The following is a 25,823-nucleotide window of genomic DNA, read 5'->3' on the forward strand; positions in this document are numbered from 1 at the left end:
GACATGAGACCATCCGGTCGGAATTCAAAGTTGCTTTTTTTCTCTCAGGTCAGCCCTTATTTCGTCTCGGTTGCCTTCGTCTCTCGTGAATCTGATTTTATTTTCGCCATCACCGCATCAAAAGCGTACATATGTGATCGTTGCATTCGTTGAGCTTGACCGTCCGCGTCCTGATCATTTGCGCAAGCACGACACACATGAATGGAGGTCGCGTTTCAAAAGTGACCGTCTCGTCTTCTCAGTGAGGATGCTGCGGATGATGAAGCTGACGTCGTCGGCGGCGGCGCGCGGTCTGCCCCACCGTGCGAAGAACTTGCCGTCTCGGCCCCTTCCCCGTCGTCCCGTGTCCGCCGCCTCCGCCCCTCTGCTGGCCTCCAAGCAGGTGAGCGAGCGCTCCCCGGCCTTACACCTCTCAATTGTGACACCCTCCCCTCCGCAGTTCAAAGGTCAGGGGAAGGAGCCGAGGCCAAAGGTGAAAGCCGACAAACGGGAAGTGGAGATCAGGCAGACCATGACCGTGGAGGCCCTCGCGCGCGCCATGAACAAACACCCTGGTAAATTCGTCCTCCGAGGCGACGCTCGCGCGGGAACCGCCGGTGGCCGCGCTAGCGGCATCGTCGTCACGAGGCCGCGCGTGTAACGCAGATCACGTGCTGGAGGCCTTGGCGAACACGCCGCTGGACGTGTCGCGCGCGGGCCCGTCCTCGGTGCTGGAGGAGCGTTGGATCAAGGAAGCGGTGACGCGCTCGGGCATGAAGTTCCGCTGGGAGAAGCTGAGCGAGGAGCCGCGGCGCCGCGACCGAGACGCCGTGCCCAGGTAAAAGCCGCGCCGGCAAATCACGGTCGAGCGGGTCTGGCCTTTCCCGTTCTTGATCCGCGGAGTCTCGCGAAAATGCGCAGACCCCCCGCCGACGGCGGCAGCAGGCTGGTGCGGCGCCCCCCGGTGGTCACCGTCATGGGCCACGTGGACCACGGCAAGACCACGCTTTTGGACGCCCTGAGGAAAAGCCGACTGGCCGCCGCCGAAGCCGGCGGCATCACGCAGCACATCGGAGCCTTCGGAGGTACGCCGGGGCTCGCCGCCGCGGGCGGGGCTTTCGACGTGGACTTTTTGCCTCCCTTCCCCCAAAAACGCCGCCGCCCCCTTTTTTCTCCGAGCCGCAGTGGAGTTGGCGACGGGCGAGAGGATCACCTTCCTGGACACGCCGGGTCACGCCGCCTTCTCGGCCATGAGGGCCCGCGGCGCCCACGCCACCGACATCGTCATCCTGGTGGTGGCCGCCGACGACGGCGTCATGACGCAGACCGTCGAGTCCATCCGGCACGCCAAGCGGGCGGGGGTCCCCCTCATCGTGGCGGTGAACAAATGCGACAAAGCTCGGGCCGACCCCCGGCGGGTCAAGCGGGAGCTGCTGGCCCACGACGTGGTGTGCGAGGACTTCGGGGGCGACGTGCAGGCCGTCCACGTGTCGGCCCTCGAGGGCCGCAACCTGCCGGCGCTGGCCGAGGCCACGGCGGCGCTGGCCGAGATCCTGGAGCTGAAGGCGGAACCCGACGGCGCCGCCGAGGGCCTGGTGCTCGAGAGTCGCACGGACAAGGGCAAAGGGTGAGGCCCAAACGCGCCCCGTGACCCCGCCCCCTTCCTTTCACGACGTCTCGACCGGCCCCCCCCCCCCCTTCGCAGGTCGGTGACGACCACGCTGGTCCGGCGCGGGACCTTGCGGCGAGGCTGCGCCCTGGTGGCGGGCAAGACCTGGGCCAAGGTGCGCTCGCTGTTGGACGAGCGCGGCCGCGCGGTGGAGGAGGCGGGGCCCGGCGTGGCCGTGGAGGTGCTGGGCTGGAAGGAGGCGCCCTCCGCCGGGGACCTCGTCTTGGAGGTGGAGTCGGAGGTTGGCCCGCCCCTTTCGAAAGTCAGAAAATGTCATTGGGCAAGTGATCATTGGGGGGCGTCGGCAGCAACGCGCCAGGGAGGTGGCGGCGTGGCGCGGTCGGGAGGAGGAGCTGGAGCGGCTGGGGGCGGAGCGAAGCGCCGTGGCGGCCAAGAGGCGGGACCACGAGCGCGCCTACAGGAAGGAGAGGGCGGAGCTGGCGCACCTCAGCTGGCGGCAGAGGAAGGCGCGGCTCTACCGCGACAACAAGAGCGCCTTCGCCAGCCGGCCCGGCGAGAAGACGGCGCCGGCGGGAGCCGCCCTGCCGCTCGTCATCAAAGGTGCGCCTCGCCAAGTAGCCTCGGACGCCCCTTGTCCGCAAAAGCCGTCGCGACGGCTTTTTTTTTTTGTCCCCGCCGGCCAGCCGACGTGGACGGCTCCTTGGAGGCCATCTTGAACATCCTGGACACCTACGACGCCGAGCATCAATGTCGCCTGGACGTGGTTCACTTCGGCATCGGCGACGTCTCGGAAAACGACCTCAACATGGCGGAAACCTTCGGAGGTAGCGTACGTCGCCCCGGGATTCCGTTCGGCCGTCGATTCCGCGTTCTCCTTCGCCCGTGGCTCCGCCCCCCCAGGCAGCGTGTACGGCTTCAACGTGGCGGCGAGCAAGGCCGTCCGGCAAGCGGCGGCGCGCCGCGACATCGCCGTCCGGCTTCACGACGTCATCTACAAAATGGTGGACGAGCTCAAGGCCGAGCTGGCCGACAAGCTGCCGCCGCTGCTGGAGCGCCGCGTCCTGGGTGAGCGGGCGGCGGCGGCGGCGGCGGCTTACGGTTTTGGCCTGACCCCTGTGGCTCCGCCCCCCCCAGGCGAGGCCACGGTTCTGGCGGCGTTCGACGTGACGACGGGCAAGAAGACGACGGCGGTGGCCGGCTGCCGCGTGCTCAAAGGTCAGCTGGAGCGCAAGATGAAGTTTCGACTGATTCGCGGCGGCGAGACGCTTTGGGAGGGTGAGCGACAAATGACGGGGGGAGGGGGCGACTGCTTGCGTGAGCCGGCGAGCTTTTTTATTGGGGGTGCGGGGAGCCTTGTTGAGCGAGTCTTTGCCCCCCAGGAGGCCTGCTGGCGCTGAAGCACCACAAGGAGGACGTGAGCGCCGCGGGGGCGGGCAGCGAGTGCGGCCTGTCGGCCGACGGCGACGTGACCTTCCTGCCCGGCGACCTCGTCCAGTGCTTCCGGGAGGTGGAGGCGCCGCAGGTCAGCGCCTGGGACCCCGGATTCTGAGGGCCGCCGACACGGCCCCCCCCCCCCCCCCATTTGAAGGAAAAAAAAAAAAAGACGGCGGTCCAAAAAAAGCCGCAATCTCGCCGGTTGCCGTGCGCCATTCAGACGGAGGCCGACGCCGCCTCGCCCGCCTCTTCGCGCTGCGGAACGCAAAGACACACAAAGACACAAATAAACATTTGACTCGGTCCATCTCCTTCTCAGACTTTGTCGCGTTTGGGGGCGGGGCCCCCTTTTTTTTTTTCTGTGTGCGGCGTTTGGGGTTGGATGAGGTCTGTCGATGCTCATCATTGGGGGTGATTCACGGTCATCAATGAATCGCTTATTGCAACACCAGGAAGCGGGGGGGGGGGGGGGGCATTGTTTGAAATTTTGGAATGACAGACACCCGCGGCGGAACAAAGTTCTTACCTGCGGGGCGGGTGAGCAGCCGGCCGCCACGGCCCTCTCCTCCCCCGAGCACGCCGTCTCGTCTCCGTCGTCCTCATCCTCCGAGCTCATATCCTCCAAGCCGGTCCTGTCGCCGTGACGACAAGACAGGACGTCAGCGCGGGTTTCTCGGCTGGCCCGGCGCGTCCTCTCCGCGGGCGCTCACCAGGAACACGCCCCCGCCGTCGTCTTCTTCTTCTTGAGCGGCGGCCGGCGGCGAGCGGGACCGGGCCGCTTGGAGGCCGCCGCCGCCCGCGAACCCGACGCCGCCCGCAGACCTGCGGCGGAGCGACGGCGCGTGAGACGCGTCGCCGACGGCCGGGGGGGGGCTCGCCGCGCTTTTTCGGATACCTTTGAGCACGGAGTCCTCCAGCCGCTCGGACAGGCTGTGACACTGGCGCTGGTAGGCGGGGTCGCTGAACTGATGCTTGGGCTCGGCCATTTTCCTCTGCAGACGCTCGGCGCGCCGCCGCTCCTTGTCGGCCTCGCGATCCGCTTGCCGCTTCAGCCACTCGCCCATCCTGCGTCCGGAAACGTGAACTTTTTGCACGGACGCGCTCGCCCGGGCCCCCGTCACTCACTCTTTCTCGTGGTTGACGTCTCGCAGGCGACGTCCGCTCAGGTCCCGGCAGGCCTCGCGATTGGTCGTCTTCTCGATCTGCGCGCCGAGCGCTCGCAGCATGGAGCCGAAGCCTGCCGAGAGCGGCGCAGGGGGACCCGTCAACTCATCTCCGCCCCCCCCCACCCCACCGCCGCCGCTCGAGAGACCACTCACCCCCCTTGCCCCCCGCGAGGCGCGGCGCCAGCCGATAGACGGCGCCGCCCCGCAGGCGCTCGTCCGGGCGGGTCACGCCGCCGTCTCTGCTGACGTAAAAGTCCCGCGCCGACGCCGGCGCCTGAAAGCGGGGATGGCAATGGCTAGTGATGACAAAAGCGGAAAGGGGCGTGGCCTGGACGGGGCGACCAATCGCAACGAGGGAGACATCATACGCGTCCGATCGCAGGGCTGTTTACAATCGGAAGATGGAAAGACTGATCGGGAGAGCTCGTGAAAACTCGACCATAAGGTAACCGAACCCCTAAAATGTTCTGAAGGGATTTGGAAGATTCACAAAAATGATCACTTTCAGAAATAAAACGGCGGATTTCCGCGTATCCGCGCAAAATTGCCATCCCCGTGAAAGTGACGTCACCGCTTCCATTCACGTCTTTCGGCAATCATCTCGAGCTCCGACTAACTCAAATTCGGGACACGACGGAGCTTGCGCGTTTACGAACCGACCTTTGGTCGGTCTTTCGGAACAAGTGGTGCGAGCACGATCAAGTGATCAAGTGCCGACCGGTTAGCTTAGCACGCGAGTTTAAGGCTCGTCGCTCGCGGTCGATTTCGCCGCTCAAACTTACCCATTGTTGGACGAACCGCTCCACAACATCTCGCACCGACGAACCTTGCGGAAAAACACACGCGGAAAAGCGCGAACCGAACGGCCCGCAAACAAAAACCTCCGTGGTGGGCTCCATCTTGATGTGGCCCCGCGCTTGCTTAATTTTTGCGTACGCTTCCGGGTTTTCTTCTTCTTCTTTGGTTTCTTTTTTTTCCTTCTTCTTTTTCTTCGGTTTCTTCTTCTTCTTCAACCAAAGACCTTTTATACTCAGCCCCTTTAGCTTGCCATGTTGCAGAATTTTGACCAAACGCAAAGCAAAATAAGTGCGCCAAAAATCGTATTTTTTTTTGTTGCCGGTGTCGATTCATGTTTCACGTTACAGACTCACCGAACACCGAAGGCTATCACAACAATTAGTGTGTCACGTCTTGAAATGAAATACAACGACCAACTGGCTGGTTTTGCATTGCGTGCTGCTTTTCGGAGTACCTGCTGGCCTGTATGGACGTGACCAAATGATCAAGTAGGCTTTTGATCAATAAATTCAGCGGCTTTGGGTGAAATACGTGATCACGGACAAATGTCATCCGACGATCCATCCGTGATCTGAACCCGTTCAGAATATCATCAATATTCGCTTTTATTTCTTTCAGAGTTCATATCAAGTCATACGACAGCTTTTGGAGTGAGTGACGTTCCAAAAAACGGCGGTGGCCAATGAGGACAGCGGGTGCGGTCGATTCATTCCGGAAGTGACGTCACGGGGCGGAAAAGGCGCCCTTCGGAGGACTCGCCCCCCGAGTGAATTTGAACGCGGCGGTTGTGAGTCGGTGACAAAATGTCGGCCGTGCGTAAGGTCGTCCCCGTCGGCCGCCGCGCGCTCGGCCAGGTCGCGCCGGTCCGTCCGCGGAGCCTCCGCCGCTGCTGCTCCTCCGAGGACAACGAGCCAAAGTCGGGCTTCGCGGCCGCCTTCACCTCCCAGTCGGAGCTCCGTCGCCGCGAGGCTTCCGCCGCCGGAGCCTCGTCGTCGGACCGGGAAGACGACGCCACGTTCGCCGCTCTCTTCCGCCGCAGCCCGCTGGTCCAGATGGGGCCGGGCAAAGACAAGACGGTGGTCGGGAGGATCTTTCACGTCGTCGGCGACGACGCGTACGTCGACTTCGGCGCCAAGTTCCACGCCGTGTGTCGGCGGCCGGCGGCGGACGCCGACAAGCTCCAGCGGGGCGCCAGGGTCCGCCTGAGGCTGCACGACGCCGAGCTCACCGGGCGCTTCCTGGGGGCCGAAACCGACGTCACCCTGCTGGAGGCCCACGCCACCCTGCTCGGTCCGCTGGACCACGGGCCGGGCCGCTCCTGAACGAGCGACGCCGCCCGCTCTTTGCTTTTTATTATTATGATTTTTTTTCTCCGCTGGACTACTTTTGTTCGAATAAAACGCTTGCGCATCCTAAGCTTGTCTCGTTGGTGAAGCCGGGGGGGGGGGGGGGGTGCTAAAATAATTCAAGTCGGATGAAGCCGCCGGCGGCCATCTTGCGTGGCCACACGCTCAGCGCAGCCGACTTGAATACATTGACATCTCCGCGGAGGCATTTTCTCTCCATTTTATTAAAAGTTGCCACAGGCCGTGGCGCGCGTGCGATTCTAAATGTTCTCTTTCAAATTGCGTCTCCGAGTGCTACTCAAAAGATTGCTCTGCATCGCAAGTCACCATCCTGAGATAATCTCCTGCGAACGGTCCACGCGGCCAGTAAAGTTGGTTCTCGGGGAGGTTCTCACGCCCGTCCAGGGATCCTAGTGAAAAAGACGCCCTCATAAGAGGGTCTTGAGTGAAAAACCCAAAAGTGGAAGTCGTCGGTCTCTGTGGCAACACAAGATGGCCGCCCTCAGCTCGTATTCAAAGAACTTTGCCATCTGAGCAGGCGTGTTCAACAGCTTTTATTTGTTGATTTTTCTTGCTCCGGTAAAAGGCACGTCGACGTAAAATTGTCGAGGCGGGATGCTGTTTTCTCGGAGGGGGGGGGGGGGGGGGGGCAGGCACTTGACGTCACCGGGAACCGCCGGAAGGCCGTTCAGATCATGGAGAAGTTTAGCCACTAAAGAGGCAAGGACAACAAACCGTCACGACAACGCCCACGCCATTTCAATTTGCGGAGATGAACTTCGACCTGGTTGAAGTTGAGCTGGATGGAGCCGCTGTCGTCGGGGTCAAACTTCTTGAAGATTCCTGAGCGCACAAAACACACTTCTGTTGTCGCCAACTAGCTGGGAGAACAGTTTTCACAAGGCACTTGTCGCACGTCGCGTTTTTGCATCGCACCTACCGAACCTGTTAGCGGTTAGCAACTAGCGGGGACTTTTTGTTTTTAACACCACACTCGGCTCACCCGATCGCCGAGCGGCACAAAGTGGCGTTTCGACAACGCACTTGGCTTCGCTAGCCATGTAAGCTTTAAATGTTTGTTCCGGCGACGCCCTTAGCTTAGCTAGCCGGCTAACTAGCGCAGGCGTGAGGAGCGAGCGCTCGTCTTACGGAACATGATCTCCAGCCTCATCAAGCAGCCCACAAAGTTGTCAAAGTCCAGCGTCAAGTCCGGCTCGGCGTAGCGGGCTACCAGCAGCTGGTAGATGGCGTTGTTCAGGGTGAAACCTACGACAAAAAAGTCACAGGAATCGGGTCAAACGCTCACTCTGCCCGCGTGAAAGGGGAGCTTTGAAAGCGCCCGTCGCGTCTTTGAAGTTTTGGCGTGACAGGAACCGGCCGCAGTCGACCGCGGCGTGCGTTAGCGTTAGCGTGACCGATTAGCGTCTCGGAAGGTCGACCGAAAGAGGAGTCTCGGGACCGACCGGCGTCTTTGAAGGCGACTCTCATCTCAGGTGTGCTCATGGTGCCCGAGTCATCCGTGTCGTTCTTCTTGTAGATGGACTGTCGGGGGACAGGGGGGGGGGGGGGGGGGGGTCAACCGAGGTCAGCGCTCGGACGGGTTCAAGATCGCCGTAGCTACCAGGTAGCGCTGCACTTTCTTCCACAAGGTGGCGAACTCCGCCAGACCCAACTTGCCGTTGGCGCTCTCCTGACCGCGGCGTCAAGGATCAGCGCGGGAGGAGCGGGGGGCGGGAGGGGGGGGGGGTAAAGGATACGTCCATGAGGTTCACCATGACCCTGCACGTGTCCAAGCTGAAGCCGCTCGTCTTGATGTCGCTTCCTGTCGGCGGAGGAGACCCATAAAAAAGCCTTGCCGTGGGTTCGCCGCGCGCCACCTGGCGGCGAAAACTCACGCTTGGAGACGATCTTGTTCAAGATGGTGCGCAGTTCGGCGGCGGAGATCTCCATGTCCTGGATGTGGTCGCGGCGCACACGTTAGCATCGGCGCGACCGTCAAGACCCTCGGCGCCCCCCTCGGCTACGTACCGGTCCCGCCAACTTGGCGAACAGGCCTCGGAACGCCGCGTCCACCTCCTCCTCGGCGACGATTTCCTGTCAAAGGCCGCGCCCGCCGCGTTAGCGCCAATCCGGCCGAGCGGAACGGGATTTCATTTCACGACTCACGTCGTCGAGGTCGGCGCCGACGGGGTCGTCGAAGGGCCTGAAAACGTCCGCACGCGCAAAATTCCGCGTGAGTGCTAAAAGGAGTCGGCGGTGCGCGAGGGGAGAGCCTTGTTTGCGCTTACACGGTCTGGCTCCGCTTCTCGGAGAAGACGCGTATGCAGAAGTCGCCGTTGAGGTGGGGCTCGAAGGTGGAGGGCACCACCAGGTACTCGCCGGGCGGCAGCTTGAAGCGGGTGCTGACCTCGCGCAGGTTGATGAAGGTCTCCGAGCGGGCCGTCTGAGCGTGCGTCAGGAAGAAGTTCTTGTCCAGGTGCACCTGCCGCTGGCCGTGGAACTGAGGCGCAGACAAAGCCGCCCCCCCCCCCCCGCCGCCGGTTACCGAGGCGACGCCACACCGCGACCCCTCCTGGCGGCCTTCGCACGGGCGCTGCTCACCTGTCCGGGAAGCTGAGACACAACGGGGGCCGCGTCACAGAGGGCAAAAATAAAACTGCGGCGATACCGGTGGCGGCGCCGAAGCCAAACCCCATTTCGGAGGACAAGCGGCGAGACTCGGCGGTGGAAGCGAAGTGCGGAAAAAGCAGACGAGCCAAGAAACGCTAGACCGGCGGAGGGCGGAGAAAAGCGTACGGGGAGGAGAGGCGAGGAAGCGGCCGCGATTCGTCAGGAAGGAAGGCCCGAGGGAAGGTTCGCCGTGTCCGGAGGCAAGAGGTTAGGGCACCCGGCTGCAAAAGATGAGAAACGATGAGGCGCGGCAAAGCAAAAAAAAGGGGGTCCACCAAGGCTCCGCGCTCGGCACACTACTCTTTCGCGTCGGCATGCGCGGGCGGCACTCCGATGGCACTTTTCGGAAGGTTTCTCTTCCGTCACCTCGTAGATGGCGAAGCCGATGGTATGCATGTCCTCGCCCTGCTTCCTGAGCTTCCTTCGGTTCTTCTGGATCAAACCCAACACCAAGCTGCATCCCGCCTCGCCGTCGTCCGGGTCGTCGTCCTCGGGGTCCAACTTGATGACGAACTGCGGGTTCATCCAGAAGGTGTCTGCGGGCAACACGCGGCCGCGTCAGGCTAGCTCGCTCGCTCGCCGCGCCCGGCCCGGCGGGGCGCCGAGGGCCAACTCACAGGGGTGGTTCCTGCAGCCGCCGGCCGTCGAGCCGCGCCGCCACGAGCCATCGAACTTGTTGACGCCCCAGTGCTTGACCGAGTCGTCCAGGATGGTGTCGGGGGTCAAAGTGCACACTTCCACACGGGAGTAGTGGCGCAGGAAGTCTCGGTACGACATCCTGGCCACCCCGCCCCCCCCCACCCAAAAGAGTCACTCCAAGTGCGTATGTGTGAGATTGCCTGGCGGACGGCGGCGCGCTCACCAGAACTCTCCGTCCTCTGCGTTGGCGTGCGGACAGTCTCCCTGCACCGAATCCCACTCGGACGACCTGCGGGGACGGGACAGGGGTGGTCAGGGGGGTGGGTGGGGGGGGGAGGGGGGCGACCCCGCCGATCTCACGCCATCGCCGTCCCGCTACCCGTCACTCCAGGCGCCGGTCCACTCCACTTGACCCCAAGGGTTCCTGACCCGGACCAGCTTCTCCGGACGACCTCGAAAGTTGACCTGCGCACAGAGGTCAGGAGGTCAATCTCCAGAGATGACCTCCTGGCCTCCGCTTGAGCCAAGCGGCGGCCGCGCCGGACGAGACGGGACGACGGCTCTGACCTCCACGGCGCCCGTCAGGGAGTAGGCGTGACCTTTGACCAGCTTCTGGCGCGTCACCGCCTCAGAGTCCGCCGCGCTGGTGATCTGGAGGCGCACACACACACACACACACACACACACGTCACGTCACGTCACGTCACCATCGGGCCGCCCATGCGCAGCGGCGTGAGTTACTGACGTCGATGGAGCAGCCCAGGAGGGCCCCCGCTTCCAAGGCTTTTTGCAGGATTTGAAAGAGGTCGGCGGGGGCCCGCTGCAGGTCAAAATTCTCGGCGATGCCGCCCGTGAAGTCCTCGAAGCCCTCCGTGGTGGAGCCCCCCGACAAGGCCTCGTAGCTGCCGTTCACCCTGCGCGCACGCCGGCCGGCTTTAGGAGGCGCTCGGTGGGAGGGGGGGGTGTGTGGGGGTCTCACTTGGCGTAGGCCTTCTCCAGCAGCGCGCTCCAAAACTCGCGACCCTCCGCCGAGTGCACAAAGAGAAGCTCGCCGTCTTTCACCGGAAGTCGGTCGTCGATCACCACGTCCACCCACTCGCCAAACTGCCAAAACTGCACGCGCGCAAGAGGAAACGGCCGGGTGGCTTCCTGAACGCAAACGGGGAAGGAGGGGGCGGGGGGGGGGGGGGGGCGTGACCTCTGACCTGGAAGTGGAAGATCCCGGCGTAGTTGTCGCGAAAGCTTTGGTCATCTGGGACGACGCGCGCCATCACGTACTCGTTGAGGGTCAGCGACGCGATGGCCGCCAACAGCCAACAGTCACCTGCGTTGTCACGCCGACAATTAGACGCCAGTCCGGACAAAATGTCCACTTGGACAAAAGTGGGCCATTTTTTCCAAAACTATTGGCAAATGGGGAATTCGGTCTGCGCGTTTAGCGGTCCCGACCGCAAGCGCAAAAAAAAAAGAGAAGCTGGAGGCAGAGAAAAAATTCCAACATGCGAAAACAAAAAAGTGAGTCACGCAGCTGGTGAGTCATCACGCACGCGTGTACACACACACACACAGTGCAAGGGTGTGTCGGCAACAGCAGAAGAAAGATTTTCTCCACTTTGCGTGTCCTTTGTGTACTTTTGATGGCGTGTGTGGCAGAGTTGGGGCGGGGGGGGGCTCGAAAGGGTGTGTGTGTGTGTGTGAGAGAGCGAGAGAGAAAGACACACACACACACTCGAGTCTCCCCCCCCCCCCCCCGTCCCCCGACAAGGCTCGCTGTTGCGGATCGTTCCGTTTCTCGTCCCTCTCGCCAACGAGAAGTGGCGTCTCAAGAAAGAGAGACGACGCGGCTCACGTCGAGTTTCTCGTCTCGTGCTCTCAAGATGGCGAGTGTGTTTATTGTGTGACATACGAAGAAGAAGAAGCCGACTTGATGATGAGCACAAACAAACACTCCCCATGTCGCCGTCGGACGGACGGACGGAGAAGGTGAACGTACCGAGCGCCCCCTGGCAGATGTCGGTCCTGGTGGCTCCGCCCACGATGAATTCAGGTGAGGATACCAGCTCCTGATTGGACACAAACGAGCGGCGTCAATCTCCGACGATCCCAACGAACGCAGGAGGGAAGGAAGCGGCGCGCTGGGGGGGGGGGGGAGACGTACCGTGGGCCTCTTCCAGGTGACCCCGCGGGTCTTGTACGAGTTGCGTCCGAGCTCCTTGAAGCCGAGCGCCTCGGGGGCGGCCGGGAAGGCGGGGTCGCAGAAGAGCCTGCCGCCGCTCAGGCACTGGGCCCGCAAGGCGCCGAAGTTCTGGTTGAGGAAAGGGACGGCCCGCTGGTTGGTGCCGAAGCCCGCCGCCTCGGCGCGCTTCTTGGCCAGGGTGGACGCCACGCCGGACATGGCGACGAGAACGAGGCGAGGGGGGGGGGGGAAAAGGCGGCTGTGTGGCTGCTGTGCGGCTGCGTTCGACTTTTCGCCCGCCTGGAAAAACTTCGGCAGGCAGTCTGAGTCTGGGATTGTGCTCTGCGTGACGTCACGCCAGGCAAATAAACCCACGCCCTGCCGAAGGGGCGGGCGCGCGCCCGCGTCATTTGCGCTTCCGCAAAGTCGCAAATTGTTTCCAGCTTGGATGAAGGGCGAAGCTCTTTTGACCCCCCAAACACCCCCAAAAGTAAAAATCTCCAAAAGGACACTCTCACTCCTTCGAACAGTGACTTGAAACATGAGTTTAATGAAAAAAAAAAAAAGCAACAATCCAAAGCGTCGCGTCGCGTCCCACCAAGAAGAAAGAGGCGCCCCCGCGCGGACCCCAACACACACAACAACCAAGTCGGATTTCGTCAACAAGCGCTCCTCTGGCTCCCTCTAGTGGGCTCATCTCGAGTTTTTTTCAAGGTCCAAAAAGAAAAAAAAAGAACCCCCCCCCCCCCGATGTCCCTTGTTTTAGGCTTTGCAGGATGATTTGGCTTGGTTCTCGGATGTCCCTCAAGCCCGGCCGACGTCTCGCTTTCGACGAATCTCGTTTCGGATGAAGGCCGAGGACAAGTACGCATCGGGGTTCAAAAATTGGCCTCTCGCAAAACACGCAAGTTGCTGTCCGATAGAAGTGACCGGAGGGGGGGGGGGGGCTTCTGCGCATCATCATCATCATCATCAGACTCCGAAGGTTTACGGCCCCGCTCCCGCACTTCCCGTTTGCCCGGCGAGACGATCGCGAGCGAAGGTCTCGGCCCAGGCCAGCGCCCGCGCCACGTCGCGGCCGCGTCCCGTTCCGCGCGCCACCACCGCCGAGCCGCCGCCGTCGCCGCCCATCCTGCGACACACGGCCGTCGCCCAATCGGAAGCCGGGAGCGCCGCCGCCGAGTCCTTGAGCGGGAGCGCAAAGGGCGGCGGCCGATCAGACGCTTCCTGACCGCAGGCCCCCCCCCGCCCCCCCAGGGCGTTACCTTGGGAACCTGACAGGCGCACAGGACTTTCCCGGAATGCTTTTGGGACGCCAGCAGCATGACGCGAGCGGAGGGATGCGCCGCACTCACCAGGTTGACGGTTTTCACCAGGACCTGAAGGCACGGAAAGGCTGGCGACAAAATGAAAAAAAAAGGCGCCGGGACGAGCGGCGGCGGCGGACGACGACAACCTTACCGCCAAGGACGGCGCCTCCACGGCGCTGACCAGCAGGACTTCCCGTTTGGCCTCGGTCAGCAAGGCCCCGGCCGCGAGCGCCGCCTGCGCGGCGCCACGGCGGTTAGCGCGACGGGAAAGGGGAGCGGCGATTGTGGGGAAAAGGGGGGGGGGGGCTTCACCTGCGCGCTCTCCAGCTTGCGGACCAAAGTGTTGCTCCGCCTCTGCATGGCCTTGAGGCGCGCCTGCAGTTCCCCTCGCAGCCACTGGGGCACGGGCGTGTTGTCCACCGCCTGGGAAGACGGGACGCCGCAGGAGGGTCAAGGCGCGTCAAGCCCCCCCCCCCCCCGGCCGAAAGACGGACGGCGCCGCTTACGTCGGAGACCGCGCCCACCTCCTTGGCTAGACTCTGGGCCAGGTCCAGGCGGGAGGAGGCGGGACCCGTCATCCTGGCCGCCAGCGAGTCCGCTTGCTCCAGCAGCGTCCGGCCCGCCTCCCGAGCCTCAAAAGCCGACGGCGCCACAACGTAAGCGGCGGTCGGGCGAGACCTCGTCCTCGTCCTTGCCTCGACTCACCCGAGCGGCCTCCGCCCCCGTGACAGCGACGATGCGGCTGATCCCTTTGACCAGCTGCCGCTCGGAGACGATGGCCAGGTTGCCGATGGAGGCCGTCCGCGCCAGGTGGCTGAGACGCACAAACGCACGTACGGTGTATACGGGGGGGGGGGCTCAAAGGGAGCGCGCTCGGGCCTCGGCGGTCTCACGTTCCGCAACAGAGTTCCACCGACGCGCGGCCGACAGCGCGACGGTCCAGAAGGTCCGAGACCGGAACCGCCAGCGAGACCACTCGAACGGGGTCGGGATACACCTGAAGACAGCCGGTCAACCGACGGCGAGGGTGGGTGGTGGTGGTGTGGGGGGGGGGGGGGGGGGCGCTCACCTCATCCACCGTCCGGACATCCCCGATGGTCACGGCCACCTTCAGGGGGACCTCCTGGACGTGCACCAGCTGGTCGGCTTCCACCGCCGCATTGACGTGGGCCTCCACCTGCCGAAGCTGCTCGGCGCTCAGCGAGTCCTGCGCCAGTTAGCGCTAAGGTGTTAGCGGCTAAGGCCTTAGCACTAGCGCCTTAGCCGCTAAGGCGTTACCTTGACGGTAAAGTCAAAGCACAGGTGCTAAGCCTTAGCGCTAAGGCCTTAGCGCTAGCGCCTTAGCGGCTAAGTCCTTAGCACTAGCGCCTTAGCGGCTAAGGCCTTAGCACTAGCGCCTTAGCCGCTAAGGCGTTACCTTGACGGTAAAGTCGAAGCGCAGGCGCTAAGGCCTTAGCGCTAGCGCCTTAGCCGCTAAGGCGTTACCTTGACGGTAAAGTCGAAGCACAGGCGCTAAGGCTTAGCGCTAGTGCCGTAGCGGCTAAGTCCTTAGCACTAGCGCCTTAGCACTAGCACCTTAGCCGCTAAGGTGTTAGCGGCTAAGGCCTTAGCGCTAAGGCATTACCTTGACGGTAAAGTCGAAGCGCAGGCGCCGGGCGGACACGTGCGATCCCCTCTGGCGGACGGACGGGCCCAGGACCTCGCGCAGGGCAAAGTTGAGCAGGTGCGTGGCCGTGTGGTTGCTCATGCACGCCACCCGGTGGGCCTGCGAGGACGGCGACGCGCTCAAGCATTTTTTACTCCTTTGGAAATCGACGGCGCTCACCCGGTCCAGATGGAGGCGCAGGCGGTCTCCGGTCCGCAGGGCGTCGGCGGCGGTCACCTGGTGGATCACGTAGCCCCCCGCCGTCGACACGTGCTCCACAGAGAACGGCACCTCCTTAACCCAAGAGGAAGCGCTGAGCCGGGGGTGGGGGGGGGAGGTGGCGGGCGGCGGGCGACGAGGCACTCACCTGCAGGTCGTCCCGCACAAAGTACCCGCGGTCGGCATCCTGCCCGCCCTGCTCGGCGTAGAAGGAGGTCCGGTCCAAGATGACGGCACAGCGCTGACCCGGTTCCACCCGGGGCACCAGCGCCGCGCCGTCAAACAGAGCTAGCACGCGCGCTCGGCATGCTGGGAACTCTGCGGGGGGGGGGGGGGGGGGGGGGGGCACGCGGCGCGTTACGGTCTTCGAGCGACTTGGACGTCTTTCTCGTGGGCGCGCCTGTACGCACCGTAGCGCTGGCGCCGGAGCGCGTAGTCGTACTTGGCGCTGTCGTCCGTGTGAGCCACGCCCTCTCGCCGCAGCCGGGCCAGGGCGCCCGCGGTCAGCGTCAGCCGAGCGTCGGCGCCGGCCCGCTCCGACGTCACCTGACGCCATCCGCCGCACGGCGCTTTTACTTCCGTCGGGCCCCTCAACCGCGCGCGCTAGCTAGCTAGCTTACCTTGCGCTGGCCGGCGACGAGCCGTTCCACCTCCCGCCGGTCGACGGCCACGCCCTTCTCGTCCAGCATCAGCTCCACCAGGTCCAGCGGGAAGCCCAAGTCCCGGTGCAGCGAGCACGCCACCGACGCTGAACGACAAACGCCCGAGAGCCTCGCGTCAAGGCGCTAACGCTAACGATTCGCGGGCGCCGGCCGACCGACCGGGAAAGATCGGGCGCTGCGGGTCCACGCTTCGGAGGGTGCGTCGGATGAGCCTGCCGCCCTGCCGCAGATTGGACAGGAAGTGCTCCTCGTTCTCGTTGATGACGTCCATCACCTGTCAGACGCTCGCCGTCAGCCGCTTCCTGCCGGAAGGCCCCGCCCCGCCAGGACGACTCACCCTGTCGGCTTCGCGGCGGAGCTCCGGGTACACGTCGCCCTGCGTGCGCAAAGCACAGCTGCCGAGAGTGCACGCGGGGTGTGTGTGTGTGTGTGTGTGTGGGGGGGGGGGGGACGTACCAGGCTGTCCGCCACGTACGGCACCAGGCTGGCCAGCGTTCCCGGGGGAGCCCGCAGGACCTCGGCGCAGAAGCGCACCGCCCGCCTCAGGATCCTCCTCAGCACCAGCCTGACGGCAAGCGGAAAGGGCAGGCGTGACGCCCTCCCGTGTCGGGGCCGCCCCCCCCCCCCCAGCCCCACCACTCACTCGGCCCCCGACATGCCCGGATGGACGCCGTCGGCGATGCAGACCGCCAGGGCGCGGCCGTGGTCGGCCACCACCCGGTAGGCGGCGTCCACCGGCGCCTCGGGCCCCGTGCGGCCCCCGTACGGGGCCACGCCGCTTCTCCGGAAGATGGCGTCCATCAGCGGGGCGAAGAGGTCGGTGTCGTAGTTGGAGCTTTTCCCTTGAAGGACGGCCAGCAGCCTCTCCAGCCCCAAGCCCGTGTCCACGCTGCGGCGCGGCAGCGGGCGCAGCTCGCCGTCGCGCTCCCTGTCTCGTCGGAGGGGGGGGGGGGCGGCCAGCCGGCGCTTTTCAACCGGGCCCAGAAAAAAAAGGGAAGGCGGCGAGGCGCGCGCACCTGCTGTACTCCATGAAGACCAGGTTCCAGATCTCCAGCACGTCCGGCCGGCCGGCGTTGACCAAGGGGGCGGCGTCGCGGCCTCCCACGCCGTCGTAGTGGATCTCGGTGCAGGGGCCGCACGGGCCCGTGTCGCCCATCTCCCAGAAGTTCTCCTTGGGCCCGAACGCCAGAAGGCGAGCGGGAGGAACCCTGCGGCGGCGGCTCCATGTCGTCACGTCGGTCGACAACGCTACCCCCCCCCCCCCCCCTTGCCCCGGCGACCCGGCCTACCCGACGTCCAACCAGATGCGGCGAGTTTCCTCGTCGGCGTCCAGGCCCGAAGCGGCGTCGCCGGCAAAGTAGGACACGTAGAGCCTGTCCGGCGCGATCCCGTAACGCTCCGTCAGCAGCGTCCACGCCATGGCGCACGCCTCTTCCTGCAATTATTTGGGGGGGGGGGGCGGAAGACGGTCCGCCGTCAACGTTGAGCTGTTCGCCGTTCGAACGCTGATGACCGATCGCGGGCGGAGAATTTGATTCACAGGGATGGCGATGGCTAGTGATGAAAAAAAGGGGCGTGGCCTGGACCGGCGAACCAATCGCAATGTGTAATCTCATCGCCACCTACTGGTCGGAGGCGTACTACAGCGCCTCTGTCGACTTGGCACGTTTGCCGGCCGGCCGACCGTTTGAGCTTCGACATTGCGCCCCCCGCCCAAAAAAGAATCTGCATACGGGTCCAATCGCGGGGGCTGCTTACAATCGGAAGATGGGAAAGACTGATCGGGAGAGCTCGTGAAAACTCCACCGTAAGGTACCTGACCCCCCCCCCCCCCTAAAATTTTCTCAACGGATTTAGACCATTCACAAAAATGATCAATTTCAGAAATAAAAACGCAAAATTGCCATCCCTGAATTCCAAAGCGCAGAATACTGAAGAACGTGTCGATTTGGTTCTATCGATTGAAGAAATTGCTGCTGGGGGGGCGGGCCCACATTTCTTCTGCCCTGTCACCCATTTTGGTCATTTTTCCATGACCTCAACTCAAGCGCAAGCTACGCCCCCTCGATTTTGGATATTTTGTTTGTTATTGTCTAGAAATTGTTGTTTTTTTTGGGGGGTGGGGGGTGCCAAAAGCTTCCCCCTGTTCCCGGCTTCTCAAGATGCATTGTGGGCGACGTCCCAACAGCACCGCAACACGCTGAAAATGGCTCCCGGATGGAGCCATTTTGGACCCAAAATGGCTCCCGGAACGCCAACGATGGGTGACGGAGGGCTTAACCCCCCCCCCCCCCCCACCAGGTCTGCACGAGTGGCACCTTAAAGTAGTCGCCGAAGGACCAGTTGCCCATCATCTCGAAGAAGGTGTGGTGGTACACGTCCTTGCCCACGTCGTCCAGGTCGTTGTGCTTGCCGCCCGCCCGCACGCACTTCTGACTGTTGACCACCCGGCGATAGGACGCCATGGCGCTGCGGGGGTCCGCCGTGCCCAACAAGATGGGCTTGAACTGGAACAGCGGCCCAAAAAATAAAACAAATATTTTTTTTTTCAACTGATATTGGAGCATTATATTCTTTTATGTTATCGTTATCTAACTGATATTCTGTTGAACGATTGTTGAAACGTTCTTATGTTGCTTGCGTCTGATTGGCTAAAGAGAAGCAGGAAGTGTTTTCGGAACTGAAAAGGGGCTTGCGTCCTCGTCCATCCGTTCGGAGGTGCAGACGGTTTTTTTTCTCCTTTTAATAAACTGCATTAAATGATTCCATCTCTCCTTTTGTCATTCGTAAAGAAGAGCAATCCACTGAAAAACAACCAAGTCCTCAACTTACAGAAGCGTTGTTTGCGCGCTCTTATTTTGAAAGGACTCGGCTTCGACGGAGTTCGCCCCCCCCCGTCCCGCGAACCGACCTGGTTCATTCCGGCGTTGACAAAGAGCAGGCTGGGATCCCCCCTGGGCCGGACCGGGGACGACGGGACCGGCAGGTGTCCGTGCTCCCGCTCGAAGAAGTCCAGGAAAGTCTTGCGGACGCGCGCGGCGCTCACTTCCGCGGGACACGCGCTGCCTCGGCGAACCCAGCCGACCGGCCGAAGCGGCGCTCCGTTCGGCCTCCGAGCGGAGCCGAGGCTCCGGCGAAGCAGCGTGAGCATCGGGGGGGGGAGAAGAACCGCAAGGTCAGAAGTTTCGGACCGGGAGGACAGACGACTTCGCAAGCTCCCTCCGGCGGCGCCGCGTCGCCCTTACTCGCTGTTTTTCGACGGGGCGGGAGCAAAACGCCATAGCGTCTCATCGCCACCTACTGGTCGGAGGCGTACTACAGCAGCGCCTCTGTCGACTTGGCACGTTTGCCGGCCGGCCGACCGTTTGAAAGCGTTTGAGCTTCGACATTGCGCCCCCCCCCCAAAAAAATAAAAATCATGTCATTCATTTGTCACTCCCCATTGGACATTCGAAACAAAACCGTTTCATTTTGTTCACACTCCGGATCGCTCAAAATGCTCATTCGATTCTCAACGAGAACGTCCGCCGTGACCCATTTCGAAAAAACGATCGAGTACCGGCTTGATCACTTTAGCTCTGCCTGATACTTTGCGTCATGTCTCACAGATGTCAAAATCAAATTGAGAGCAAAACACATGAAAAGGTTTGATGAAACCAGAAGATTTCTGCTTGTGACAAAACTTTATTGACCCCGCAACCAAACAATCAACACCCGACACCGCGTCGCAGTCACAAAAACATCCCTCCACCAACAAAGGGCCACTTGCCGACGACCCCCTCCCTCTGACCGGCTGACGACAAACTCAAAAACCGCCGGTGACCGCGCCAAAGCCGAAAAAAAACAAACGCGCGGTATTAGCACGCATCAGGCGCTAGGCGGGATAAAGTGCGCGGGCGGAGCCGCCACGTAGCCCACCATGTGGGCGGCGTTGGGGGCGGGGCAGTAGACCCGCGAGGCGTGCCCCCCCCAGTGCGCCGAGGCCGGCGCGCAGGCGTGGTGGGCGTGGTAAGGGTGATGATGGGCGGAGTGACCCAGAGGAGGGGGCGGGGCGGATGACAGGTAGGCGGTCGTGGGCGGAGCTTCGTACGGCAGGTGCAGCACGGGGGGGAGGGCCATCTGCTCCGGGTACAACGCGGCGCCCGGGGAGGAGCCTTCCGGTGGATGGGCGGGGCCTACGACAACAACACCGGCATCTGTATCGCCCGCGCGCTCCTTTGCGTCGCCCCGAGCGAGGGGGGGGGGGGGGGAAAGGCGACTCACCGCCGCCGCGCGCGTCCGTCTGAGCCTCGACGCTCTCGCAGTGCGGGGGGGCATCCTGGCCGAGGTAGGGGGGGTAATGCTGGTAGGCGTAGGCGGCGTCGGGGGTGTACGTGGGGGCGTATGGCGCCACCGTCTGCTGCTGCTGCTGCTGCCAGCAACTCTGATGGTACCACTGAGGAGATTGGTCGCCATGTCAGTGCGCCGACACACACACACACACACACACACACACACAACCTGCACTCCAAGATTGAAGTAGTACTGCAGCACCCGACAGTCTGCAAGAAGCGTCACAAAGGCACAATGAGTTCGAATGGTCATCGTACGAAGCAGCGGCGGCGACGTCTCGAGGGCCGACCTACCTCCGGGTAGGTCGGCGCCGCTGGGGTCGTAGGAGTAAGGAGGCGGGGCCACCACTGAGCACAGCCCCTCCCCCGATTCATTCACCAACCAGGAAGTGGCTGGGATCGCCATGGCAACTGAAAGCAAAAAAAAAAACACCTGAGCGCACGCGCGCTGGCTTTCGTCGCGCGCGCGCTTCCTATACGCACCCGACCGGGGTTGGGCGTGCGCCGCCGCCGGCGGCATATGAGCGGCGGCGGCGGCAACGCGAGATGAAGACAAGGGTGAGGAGGAAGAGGAGGACGACGGCGAGGAAGAAATCACCGGGATTGGCTTCACCGCCTAACACACACACACACTTTTGTTATGTGCGCGCGCGCGCGTGTGTGTGTGTGTGTGTGCTTGCGTACTTGCTGCGTGTAGCCGAAGGTCATCTCAGCTCGGGGGGGTGACTCGGCCACGCCCCCTCCCTCCTGCTCCGTGAAGTCTGACACGTCGTTACAAATCGTCACGCCGATTCCGCTCGTTTCCAGCCCCCCGCCCCCCCCCGATGCTAAGCCACGCCCACTCTGGCTCACCCGGGTCGCCGACGGCGTCGTCCCGCTCTTCTTCGGACGAACACACGGGGGCGAGCGGGACGGGCCCGCCCGAGTCGCCCTGGACCCGATAGGAGACGGACGGAGGGGGCGGGGCCGCCGCGCTCGCCGACTGCGCCGCGGCGAAAAGCTCGTGTTTGGCGTCGTCCAGGCGGTAGTACGCCACGGCGCCGTCCATCTCCGCCGACGGGTCGGCCGCGTCGTCCTCGTTGAAGTAGGCGCAGCCTTTGGCGAGCGCCGCCGCCGCCAGGTGGCGCCGACTGCGACTGGACACGAAACGGGAAGGACGGCGCCTTGAACGGTCGCCAACGACTCGACGCCAACGGCGGCCGGCGTGCGGAGAGCCAACGGCCCCGAGAGCCGATGACGCGACGTCGCCGTCGAGCCGACGCCGTGGTCGTCTTCTTACCGGGACCTGAAGGCGTAGCCGTCGTCGTCGTAGTAACGCCTGGCGGGAGGGTAATAGCTCAGCTGGGGACCAATCAGGTGGCGGTTCACCAAGCGGCCGCCGGAGCTTCTGACGCAAAATCCAAAAAAGACGCGCGTGTCAGTGAATACGGGCCGGGCGATGAGGAGTGCGCCGCGCCCACCTGGCGGCGCCGTATCTGGCCGGTCTGGCGGCGGCGAGGGCGTGGCCATGCTGCTGGTGGTGGTGCGGGGGAGCGAAGGGGTCGTAAGGCACGGCTCCGGCGGGGGGGGGGCGGGGCCGGCCGGGGGTGGAAGCGCGGCGGGAGCGGCGCGGGGGGCGGGCCGCCGTAGGGGGAGGGCGGGACCGACGCCGGCAACTCCGCCCCCTTGACGACAGCAGCGCCGCCGCCTCGTGACTTCCTGAAGTAACGATGGCGCTGATGGCGCTGGTGACCTCGCGCATCGCCGTCTGGAAGGGGGGGGGCATAGGGGGGATTTGGGGGTGGGGGGGGGGGCTACTCGGGCGGCGGTGGGAGGAGACGTACCCAGGTCCCCTTTGCGGGGCGGAGCCGACGCGTTCCAGGCCGGAACCGGATTGACGGCTTTCACGTCGGCAACGGGAACCAAATGTCTGACGGTGGACAAGTGGAAGTGGTTGCAAGTCACCGGCGGCGTGCGAGCCCCCCCCCCCCCCCACCCTACTTCTCTCCCAGTTCTTCAATGAAGACTGTGACAGCGGCCGAGTGCGTTCCCACTTCCTGGATGAAGGCGTTGAAATACTTGCCCTTGGGCTCCAGACGCACCTGAAAGACACACACATGTGCAAGCCCCCCCCCCCCAAAAAAACACAGACACGCATGACCGCCGCGCTCACCTGACATTTGTCCCCCAGGAAGTACTGTCGTCCGGCAAACACCATATAGTCCGTCTTCTGCATCTCTGATGACAGGAATGCATGAGGCGGGGGGGGGCGGGACACGCCAAATTTTGGCGGCCTACCTTTGCAGGTGTCCTGCCAGACGTCAAACTCGACATTTCGGTAAACGTCGCCGTCCAGCGACTTCAGCACCTTGTAAGGTAGGGACAGCCTGCAGGGGGGCGGAGCTTCGGATGCCGGCTTAAAAACACAGGGAGGGGGGGGTCCGGCGGAGATGACTTTTTTTGACGGCGGCCGAACAGATCGCGAGTGTCGACGGGGGGCCAAAGGCGCTCTTCCGGGTCTCACCTTGACGTCATCGCTCCACACTCGAAGCTTCTCCTCGCCAGGCTCCGCCTCCTCCCTGCGAGAGGAAACGCGCCGGCGATGGGTTGCGCGCGCGTACGAGCGCGCGGGCGCGCGTTACCTTTGACCTCTGTCCTCGGCGACGTCGTAGCCAAAGTCGACGTCGCTGCACGCCGACAGGCTGTTTCTATAGCGACGACCTCCCACCCTGAACGCCTCCACGGCCTGAGAGAGCTCCGCCTCCTCGCAAGCGAACACCTTCGTATAGAGCAGCTCGTACACGACAGCTGCGCGCGCGCGCCCGTCATTTCACATGCGCGCCGGGTGATTGCGCCGCGCCCTTCAGGTTGACCTTTGAACTCACCCTGGCAGAGGCCGGCGGAGGCGGGGTAGCTCCTGGGGTACACGATGTCATAGTGACCGTTGATGGAGCAGGACAGCGTTACCTGGGCGATGATGATGCGCGGTGTGGTTACCATGGCAACAGACACCGGCGAAAAGAAGGCGGAGCCTTGGCCTCACCTTGTCCACAAAGTCGTCCTCCGAGATGAGGGTGGCGGCTTTCCCGGGGTAACGATAGATCAGGAAGCGGCGCCTACGGGGGCGGTGCGCGCCGTTTTCACGTGTCCCAAGTACTGCGCTCTGATTGGTTGAAAATTGACAAGGCTCACCTGTAAAGCTGAGACAGAGCCTTGATCTCCACCTGACCCACCGTCTCCTGCAAAACACACACACACACACACACACACACACGTCCATGAGTATTTCCAATTGCGTTTGTCGTGCTCGAGTAAGTCGTGCTCGCCTGCACCTTGGGGTCCTCCAGGCGCTCCAGATACTTGTCAAATGAGCCTTCCACAAACTTGAAAAGAAAAACAGGCGATGTTGCGTGACACGCGCGTGACGTCATATGTCGCGGCCCGCGCCGGTCATGACAATAAAAAAAAAAAAAAAACAACTCACCGGCTCGAAGACGCACGCGTTGGCCCGCATGAAATCGGCACACGCCTGACGAATAGTGTGGTGGTAGTTCTGAGAGTAGTACAACTACACGCATACGAAAAATACAAATACACATTGAGCAACTCATCATGGCGATACGATACCCGATATTGCTAATCAACGACAACCACACACGCCATTTTAGAAGACACGCGAAGACAAAAATGAAAGTGCGCATGCGCGCAGCCATTTCACCACGAACAATTAAAAATAAAAACACACACAACCCGGACAAAAGTAAGACACAAACTATGAAAAACAAAACCACAAATACAAATTGAACAACTCATCATGGCGATACGATACCCGATATTGCTAATCAACTATAACCACACACGCCATTTTATGACACGCGAAGACAAAAATGAAAGTGCGCATGCGTGCGCAGCCATTTCACCACGATTAATTTTTTTTTTTTTAACACAACCCGGACAAAAGTAAGACACAAACTATGAAAAACAAAACCACAAGCATTGCGTCGACACAAACAACGGTACACAGCTCACTTTCAAGTAAAAAAAAAAAAAAAAAGGCAACACGCAAGCGGCTAGCGGGGGGTGACTTTAGCTTTAGCCTGCTAAGCTCCAGGCTAGGCCCCGGTGCCTTCGTCCTTCGGCCGAGGGCTCGCCTAGCCTCGCCTGACCTGCTCGGAGACGGCCCGGAAGAGGCTAGACGCGTCCCTGGCGACCATCTTGCGGTAGAGGCCGAGGCTGGCCAGGTAGTCGTCCATGTTGACGAAATACTTCTTGAGGCCTTTTTGCATCCCGCCAAGTCGCCGTCGCCCAAGCGCGCCAAGGCCCCGGCCCCGCCTCAACTTGATTTGCGCTAACGAGCCCGCGGCTCCAACACCTGCGGCGGGGCGGGTGCTCGACGCGGCGACGACGAAAGAAAAAACACAACTAACTAAAACTACTTGACGATCAAACCAAAATAGACATCAAATCTCTTTGGCATTTTTTTTTAAAACTCACTGAGAAGCCTGCTTCTGTGAGTATTTATTTTTTTTTACTCTCCGAGTCGGCAAGTAAAAATCATGAAACGAAATACATTTTTTAACTTTTTTTTTTTGCTCCTTATATTTTACTAATATATTTATTATATTGCTCCAATTTAGATCACAAAGATATATCCGTCCTCACAGAGAGAGAAAATGTTATTGTTATTTAAATTCTTATTTATTTCTGGTCGACATTTCCAATATCGCAATGCATCCATTCGTTTTGTGAACCGCTTCATCCTAACGAGGATGAAGACAAACCCTCCCACATGCGAAGCGTTTTTCAAATCAATGTTAATAATATTGAAATTCAATCCAGAAGTTGCATATATGCTTGGATCTTATATTTTATATTACATTCTGTACTGTATACAGTTGATTTTCTTTCAATGTATTTCCTGCATGCAAATACTTGATGTTTTCTACTTTCTTCCCTCCAAATGTTGATGCTGTAAATTGCAAATGTCTCCATTGTGAGACAAATAAAGGTTTTCTTATCTTATCTGTCAGCGTGGTCCACACAATGTCATCCTTTTTACGTTGTCATTTGCGTTATGCTGCAGTTCCTTGTACATTTGATGAGTGTGGGTTAGCTCTTGTGGACCCAAAACCCCTCCCCCCCCCCCCATCCTGCTATCGGATACTCAAAATTCTACAAAAACTACTTTGAAAAACAAAATACTACAACCGTATTCTGGTACCGCTCAGTGAATCGTGTGTAATGCTCGCTTCCTGTATTTTTCTTTTTTTTTTAATTGAACTTTTTCTCTATTGAACATATTCACACATGTTCCATAAGCGTCGGGTACACACCAGATTTTTCTTTTTCGTGGTACGGTGGTCTCCATAAAATAAGGCAATAAGGCAGTGACATTTTCTGTATCCTACACCTCAAGTCAAATCAATGCTTTGACAATGGTTCACACACTTCCGTCCATTTCGCTACTTAAATCAGTCACGTTTTTCCTTATCCATCTTGTTGTACATTTTGGCACAAAAGAATACTGTAATATCTGTTTCTTGTTATTAGTGTATTGGAGGGCTGGGATAGTTGAGTTGTGGGTGACGTCATAGAGAGGCGACGAGCCGGAAGCGGATAACCTTTTACAAAGTTGTATGTTTTTGTTCTTTTGTTTGGAATCGAAAACGTACATTTAAAAAAAATCCACCGAAAAACGACGCGGAATAAGCGGATAACATTTTACAAAGTTGTATGTTTTTGTTCTTTTGTTTGGAATTGAAAATGTACATTTTTAAAAAAAGCCGCCGAAAAACGACGCGGCATAAGCGGATGTGACGAAAAGGGGCCGCGCCCCTTG

General features: G+C 61.3%; 6 protein-coding genes across 15 annotated transcripts; 2 read left to right on the forward strand and 4 right to left on the reverse strand.

Annotated features, from left to right (window-relative positions):
• Nucleotides 1–247: 247 nt before the first annotated feature.
• On the forward strand, nt 248–3,348 carry mtif2 (mitochondrial translational initiation factor 2). 6 transcript variants are annotated; one of them, XM_086120659.1, is made up of 11 exons: nt 248–382; nt 440–554; nt 646–817; nt 901–1,064; nt 1,165–1,606; nt 1,685–1,889; nt 1,957–2,209; nt 2,293–2,433; nt 2,510–2,674; nt 2,744–2,884; nt 2,989–3,348. In XM_086120659.1, exons 1-11 carry the CDS (start codon nt 248–250, stop codon nt 3,156–3,158), a joined length of 2,103 nt encoding a protein of 700 aa, XP_085976785.1. In that variant the 3' UTR covers nt 3,159–3,348. The 6 variants fall into 6 exon arrangements, with proteins under 6 accessions (XP_085976785.1, XP_085976783.1, XP_085976781.1 ...); XM_086120657.1 differs by having other exon boundaries at nt 248–554; XM_086120655.1 differs by having other exon boundaries at nt 901–1,606; nt 1,957–2,433.
• sde2 (SDE2 telomere maintenance homolog (S. pombe)) lies at nt 2,920–5,172 on the reverse strand. The gene is made up of 7 exons (XM_086120668.1): nt 4,992–5,172; nt 4,363–4,483; nt 4,169–4,280; nt 3,939–4,108; nt 3,754–3,865; nt 3,570–3,675; nt 2,920–3,298 (listed from the first exon to the last, which is right to left on the reverse strand). Exons 1-7 carry the CDS (start codon nt 5,106–5,108, stop codon nt 3,260–3,262), a joined length of 777 nt encoding a protein of 258 aa, XP_085976794.1. The 5' UTR covers nt 5,109–5,172; the 3' UTR covers nt 2,920–3,259.
• On the forward strand, nt 4,493–6,423 carry mrps28 (mitochondrial ribosomal protein S28). Of its 2 annotated transcripts, none has more exons than XM_086120669.1 (2): nt 4,493–4,654; nt 5,626–6,423. In XM_086120669.1, exon 2 carries the CDS (start codon nt 5,811–5,813, stop codon nt 6,327–6,329), a length of 519 nt encoding a protein of 172 aa, XP_085976795.1. In that variant the 5' UTR covers nt 4,493–4,654; nt 5,626–5,810; the 3' UTR covers nt 6,330–6,423. The 2 variants fall into 2 exon arrangements, with proteins under 2 accessions (XP_085976795.1, XP_085976796.1); XM_086120670.1 differs by lacking the exon at nt 4,493–4,654 and adding an exon at nt 5,248–5,495.
• A 469-nt stretch (nt 6,424–6,892) lies between these two features.
• On the reverse strand, nt 6,893–12,197 carry LOC147199603 (calpain-2 catalytic subunit-like). The gene is made up of 21 exons (XM_086118982.1): nt 11,821–12,197; nt 11,656–11,725; nt 10,868–10,986; nt 10,642–10,775; nt 10,408–10,576; nt 10,230–10,313; nt 10,042–10,127; nt 9,886–9,951; nt 9,641–9,801; nt 9,390–9,559; nt 8,955–8,966; nt 8,642–8,853; nt 8,520–8,556; nt 8,382–8,447; nt 8,249–8,306; nt 8,111–8,175; nt 7,975–8,043; nt 7,817–7,895; nt 7,503–7,619; nt 7,138–7,196; nt 6,893–7,065 (listed from the first exon to the last, which is right to left on the reverse strand). Exons 1-21 carry the CDS (start codon nt 12,055–12,057, stop codon nt 7,042–7,044), a joined length of 2,094 nt encoding a protein of 697 aa, XP_085975108.1. The 5' UTR covers nt 12,058–12,197; the 3' UTR covers nt 6,893–7,041.
• A 166-nt stretch (nt 12,198–12,363) lies between these two features.
• aars2 (alanyl-tRNA synthetase 2, mitochondrial (putative)) lies at nt 12,364–18,928 on the reverse strand. Of its 4 annotated transcripts, none has more exons than XM_086118981.1 (21): nt 18,586–18,928; nt 17,993–18,181; nt 16,964–17,109; nt 16,691–16,882; nt 16,318–16,602; nt 16,131–16,239; nt 16,012–16,050; nt 15,834–15,948; nt 15,633–15,760; nt 15,423–15,558; nt 15,161–15,330; nt 14,974–15,087; nt 14,773–14,913; nt 14,218–14,355; nt 14,042–14,145; nt 13,854–13,962; nt 13,655–13,780; nt 13,461–13,571; nt 13,300–13,383; nt 13,104–13,217; nt 12,670–13,023 (listed from the first exon to the last, which is right to left on the reverse strand). In XM_086118981.1, exons 1-21 carry the CDS (start codon nt 18,823–18,825, stop codon nt 12,826–12,828), a joined length of 2,988 nt encoding a protein of 995 aa, XP_085975107.1. In that variant the 5' UTR covers nt 18,826–18,928; the 3' UTR covers nt 12,670–12,825. The 4 variants fall into 4 exon arrangements, 3 of the variants coding, with proteins under 3 accessions (XP_085975106.1, XP_085975105.1, XP_085975107.1); XR_015101720.1 differs by having other exon boundaries at nt 12,980–13,023; nt 13,104–13,234; XM_086118980.1 differs by having other exon boundaries at nt 12,364–13,023; nt 13,104–13,383; nt 13,673–13,780.
• A 410-nt stretch (nt 18,929–19,338) lies between these two features.
• LOC147199605 (UDP-N-acetylglucosamine transferase subunit ALG13-like) lies at nt 19,339–24,389 on the reverse strand. The gene is given in 22 exon segments (XM_086118983.1): nt 19,339–19,849; nt 19,938–20,109; nt 20,175–20,215; nt 20,300–20,416; nt 20,489–20,621; nt 20,690–20,766; nt 20,858–21,141; nt 21,285–21,389; nt 21,466–21,582; nt 21,584–21,752; nt 21,829–21,914; nt 21,986–22,086; nt 22,158–22,222; nt 22,283–22,400; nt 22,509–22,563; nt 22,627–22,792; nt 22,870–22,951; nt 23,028–23,100; nt 23,177–23,223; nt 23,317–23,367; nt 23,469–23,552; nt 24,151–24,389. Coding segments are annotated over 22 exon segments (2,571 nt in total). The 5' UTR covers nt 24,271–24,389; the 3' UTR covers nt 19,339–19,541.
• Nucleotides 24,390–25,823: the final 1,434 nt, after the last annotated feature.

Source organism: Hippocampus guttulatus, chromosome 9, assembly GCF_054856545.1.
Source record: "Hippocampus guttulatus isolate MCC_2025c chromosome 9, RoL_Hgut_1.0, whole genome shotgun sequence".
NCBI classification, from domain to species: Eukaryota; Metazoa; Chordata; class Actinopteri; order Syngnathiformes; family Syngnathidae; genus Hippocampus; species Hippocampus guttulatus.

Excerpts from the sequence above, each read along its gene's own strand:
- mtif2 (XM_086120655.1), top strand. The coding sequence starts at position 248 with ATGCTGCGGATGATGAAGCTGACGTCGTCGGCGGCGGCGCGCGGTCTG. Across the intron at positions 555-645 it reads CGCCATGAACAAACACCCTG|ATCACGTGCTGGAGGCCTTG; the intron begins GTAAATTCGTCC and ends CGTGTAACGCAG. Across the intron at positions 1,607-1,684 it reads CGCACGGACAAGGGCAAAGG|GTCGGTGACGACCACGCTGG; the intron begins GTGAGGCCCAAA and ends CCCCCTTCGCAG.
- sde2 (XM_086120668.1), bottom strand. The coding sequence starts at position 5,108 with ATGGAGCCCACCACGGAGGTTTTTGTTTGCGGGCCGTTCGGTTCGCGC. Across the intron at positions 4,281-4,362 it reads CCTCGCGGGGGGCAAGGGGG|GCTTCGGCTCCATGCTGCGA; the intron begins GTGAGTGGTCTC and ends CGCTCTCGGCAG. Across the intron at positions 3,676-3,753 it reads ACGGCGGGGGCGTGTTCCTG|GACCGGCTTGGAGGATATGA; the intron begins GTGAGCGCCCGC and ends TCACGGCGACAG.
- mrps28 (XM_086120669.1), top strand. The coding sequence starts at position 5,811 with ATGTCGGCCGTGCGTAAGGTCGTCCCCGTCGGCCGCCGCGCGCTCGGC.
- LOC147199603 (XM_086118982.1), bottom strand. The coding sequence starts at position 12,057 with ATGTCCGGCGTGGCGTCCACCCTGGCCAAGAAGCGCGCCGAGGCGGCG. Across the intron at positions 11,726-11,820 it reads TCACCTGGAAGAGGCCCACG|GAGCTGGTATCCTCACCTGA; the intron begins GTACGTCTCCCC and ends GTGTCCAATCAG. Across the intron at positions 8,557-8,641 it reads GAGAAGCGGAGCCAGACCGT|GCCCTTCGACGACCCCGTCG; the intron begins GTAAGCGCAAAC and ends GGACGTTTTCAG.
- aars2 (XM_086118979.1), bottom strand. The coding sequence starts at position 18,825 with ATGCTCACGCTGCTTCGCCGGAGCCTCGGCTCCGCTCGGAGGCCGAAC. Across the intron at positions 17,110-17,992 it reads CCTTCGGCGACTACTTTAAG|GAAGAGGCGTGCGCCATGGC; the intron begins GTGCCACTCGTG and ends AAATAATTGCAG. Across the intron at positions 16,240-16,317 it reads CCGGGCATGTCGGGGGCCGA|GCTGGTGCTGAGGAGGATCC; the intron begins GTGAGTGGTGGG and ends GCTTGCCGTCAG.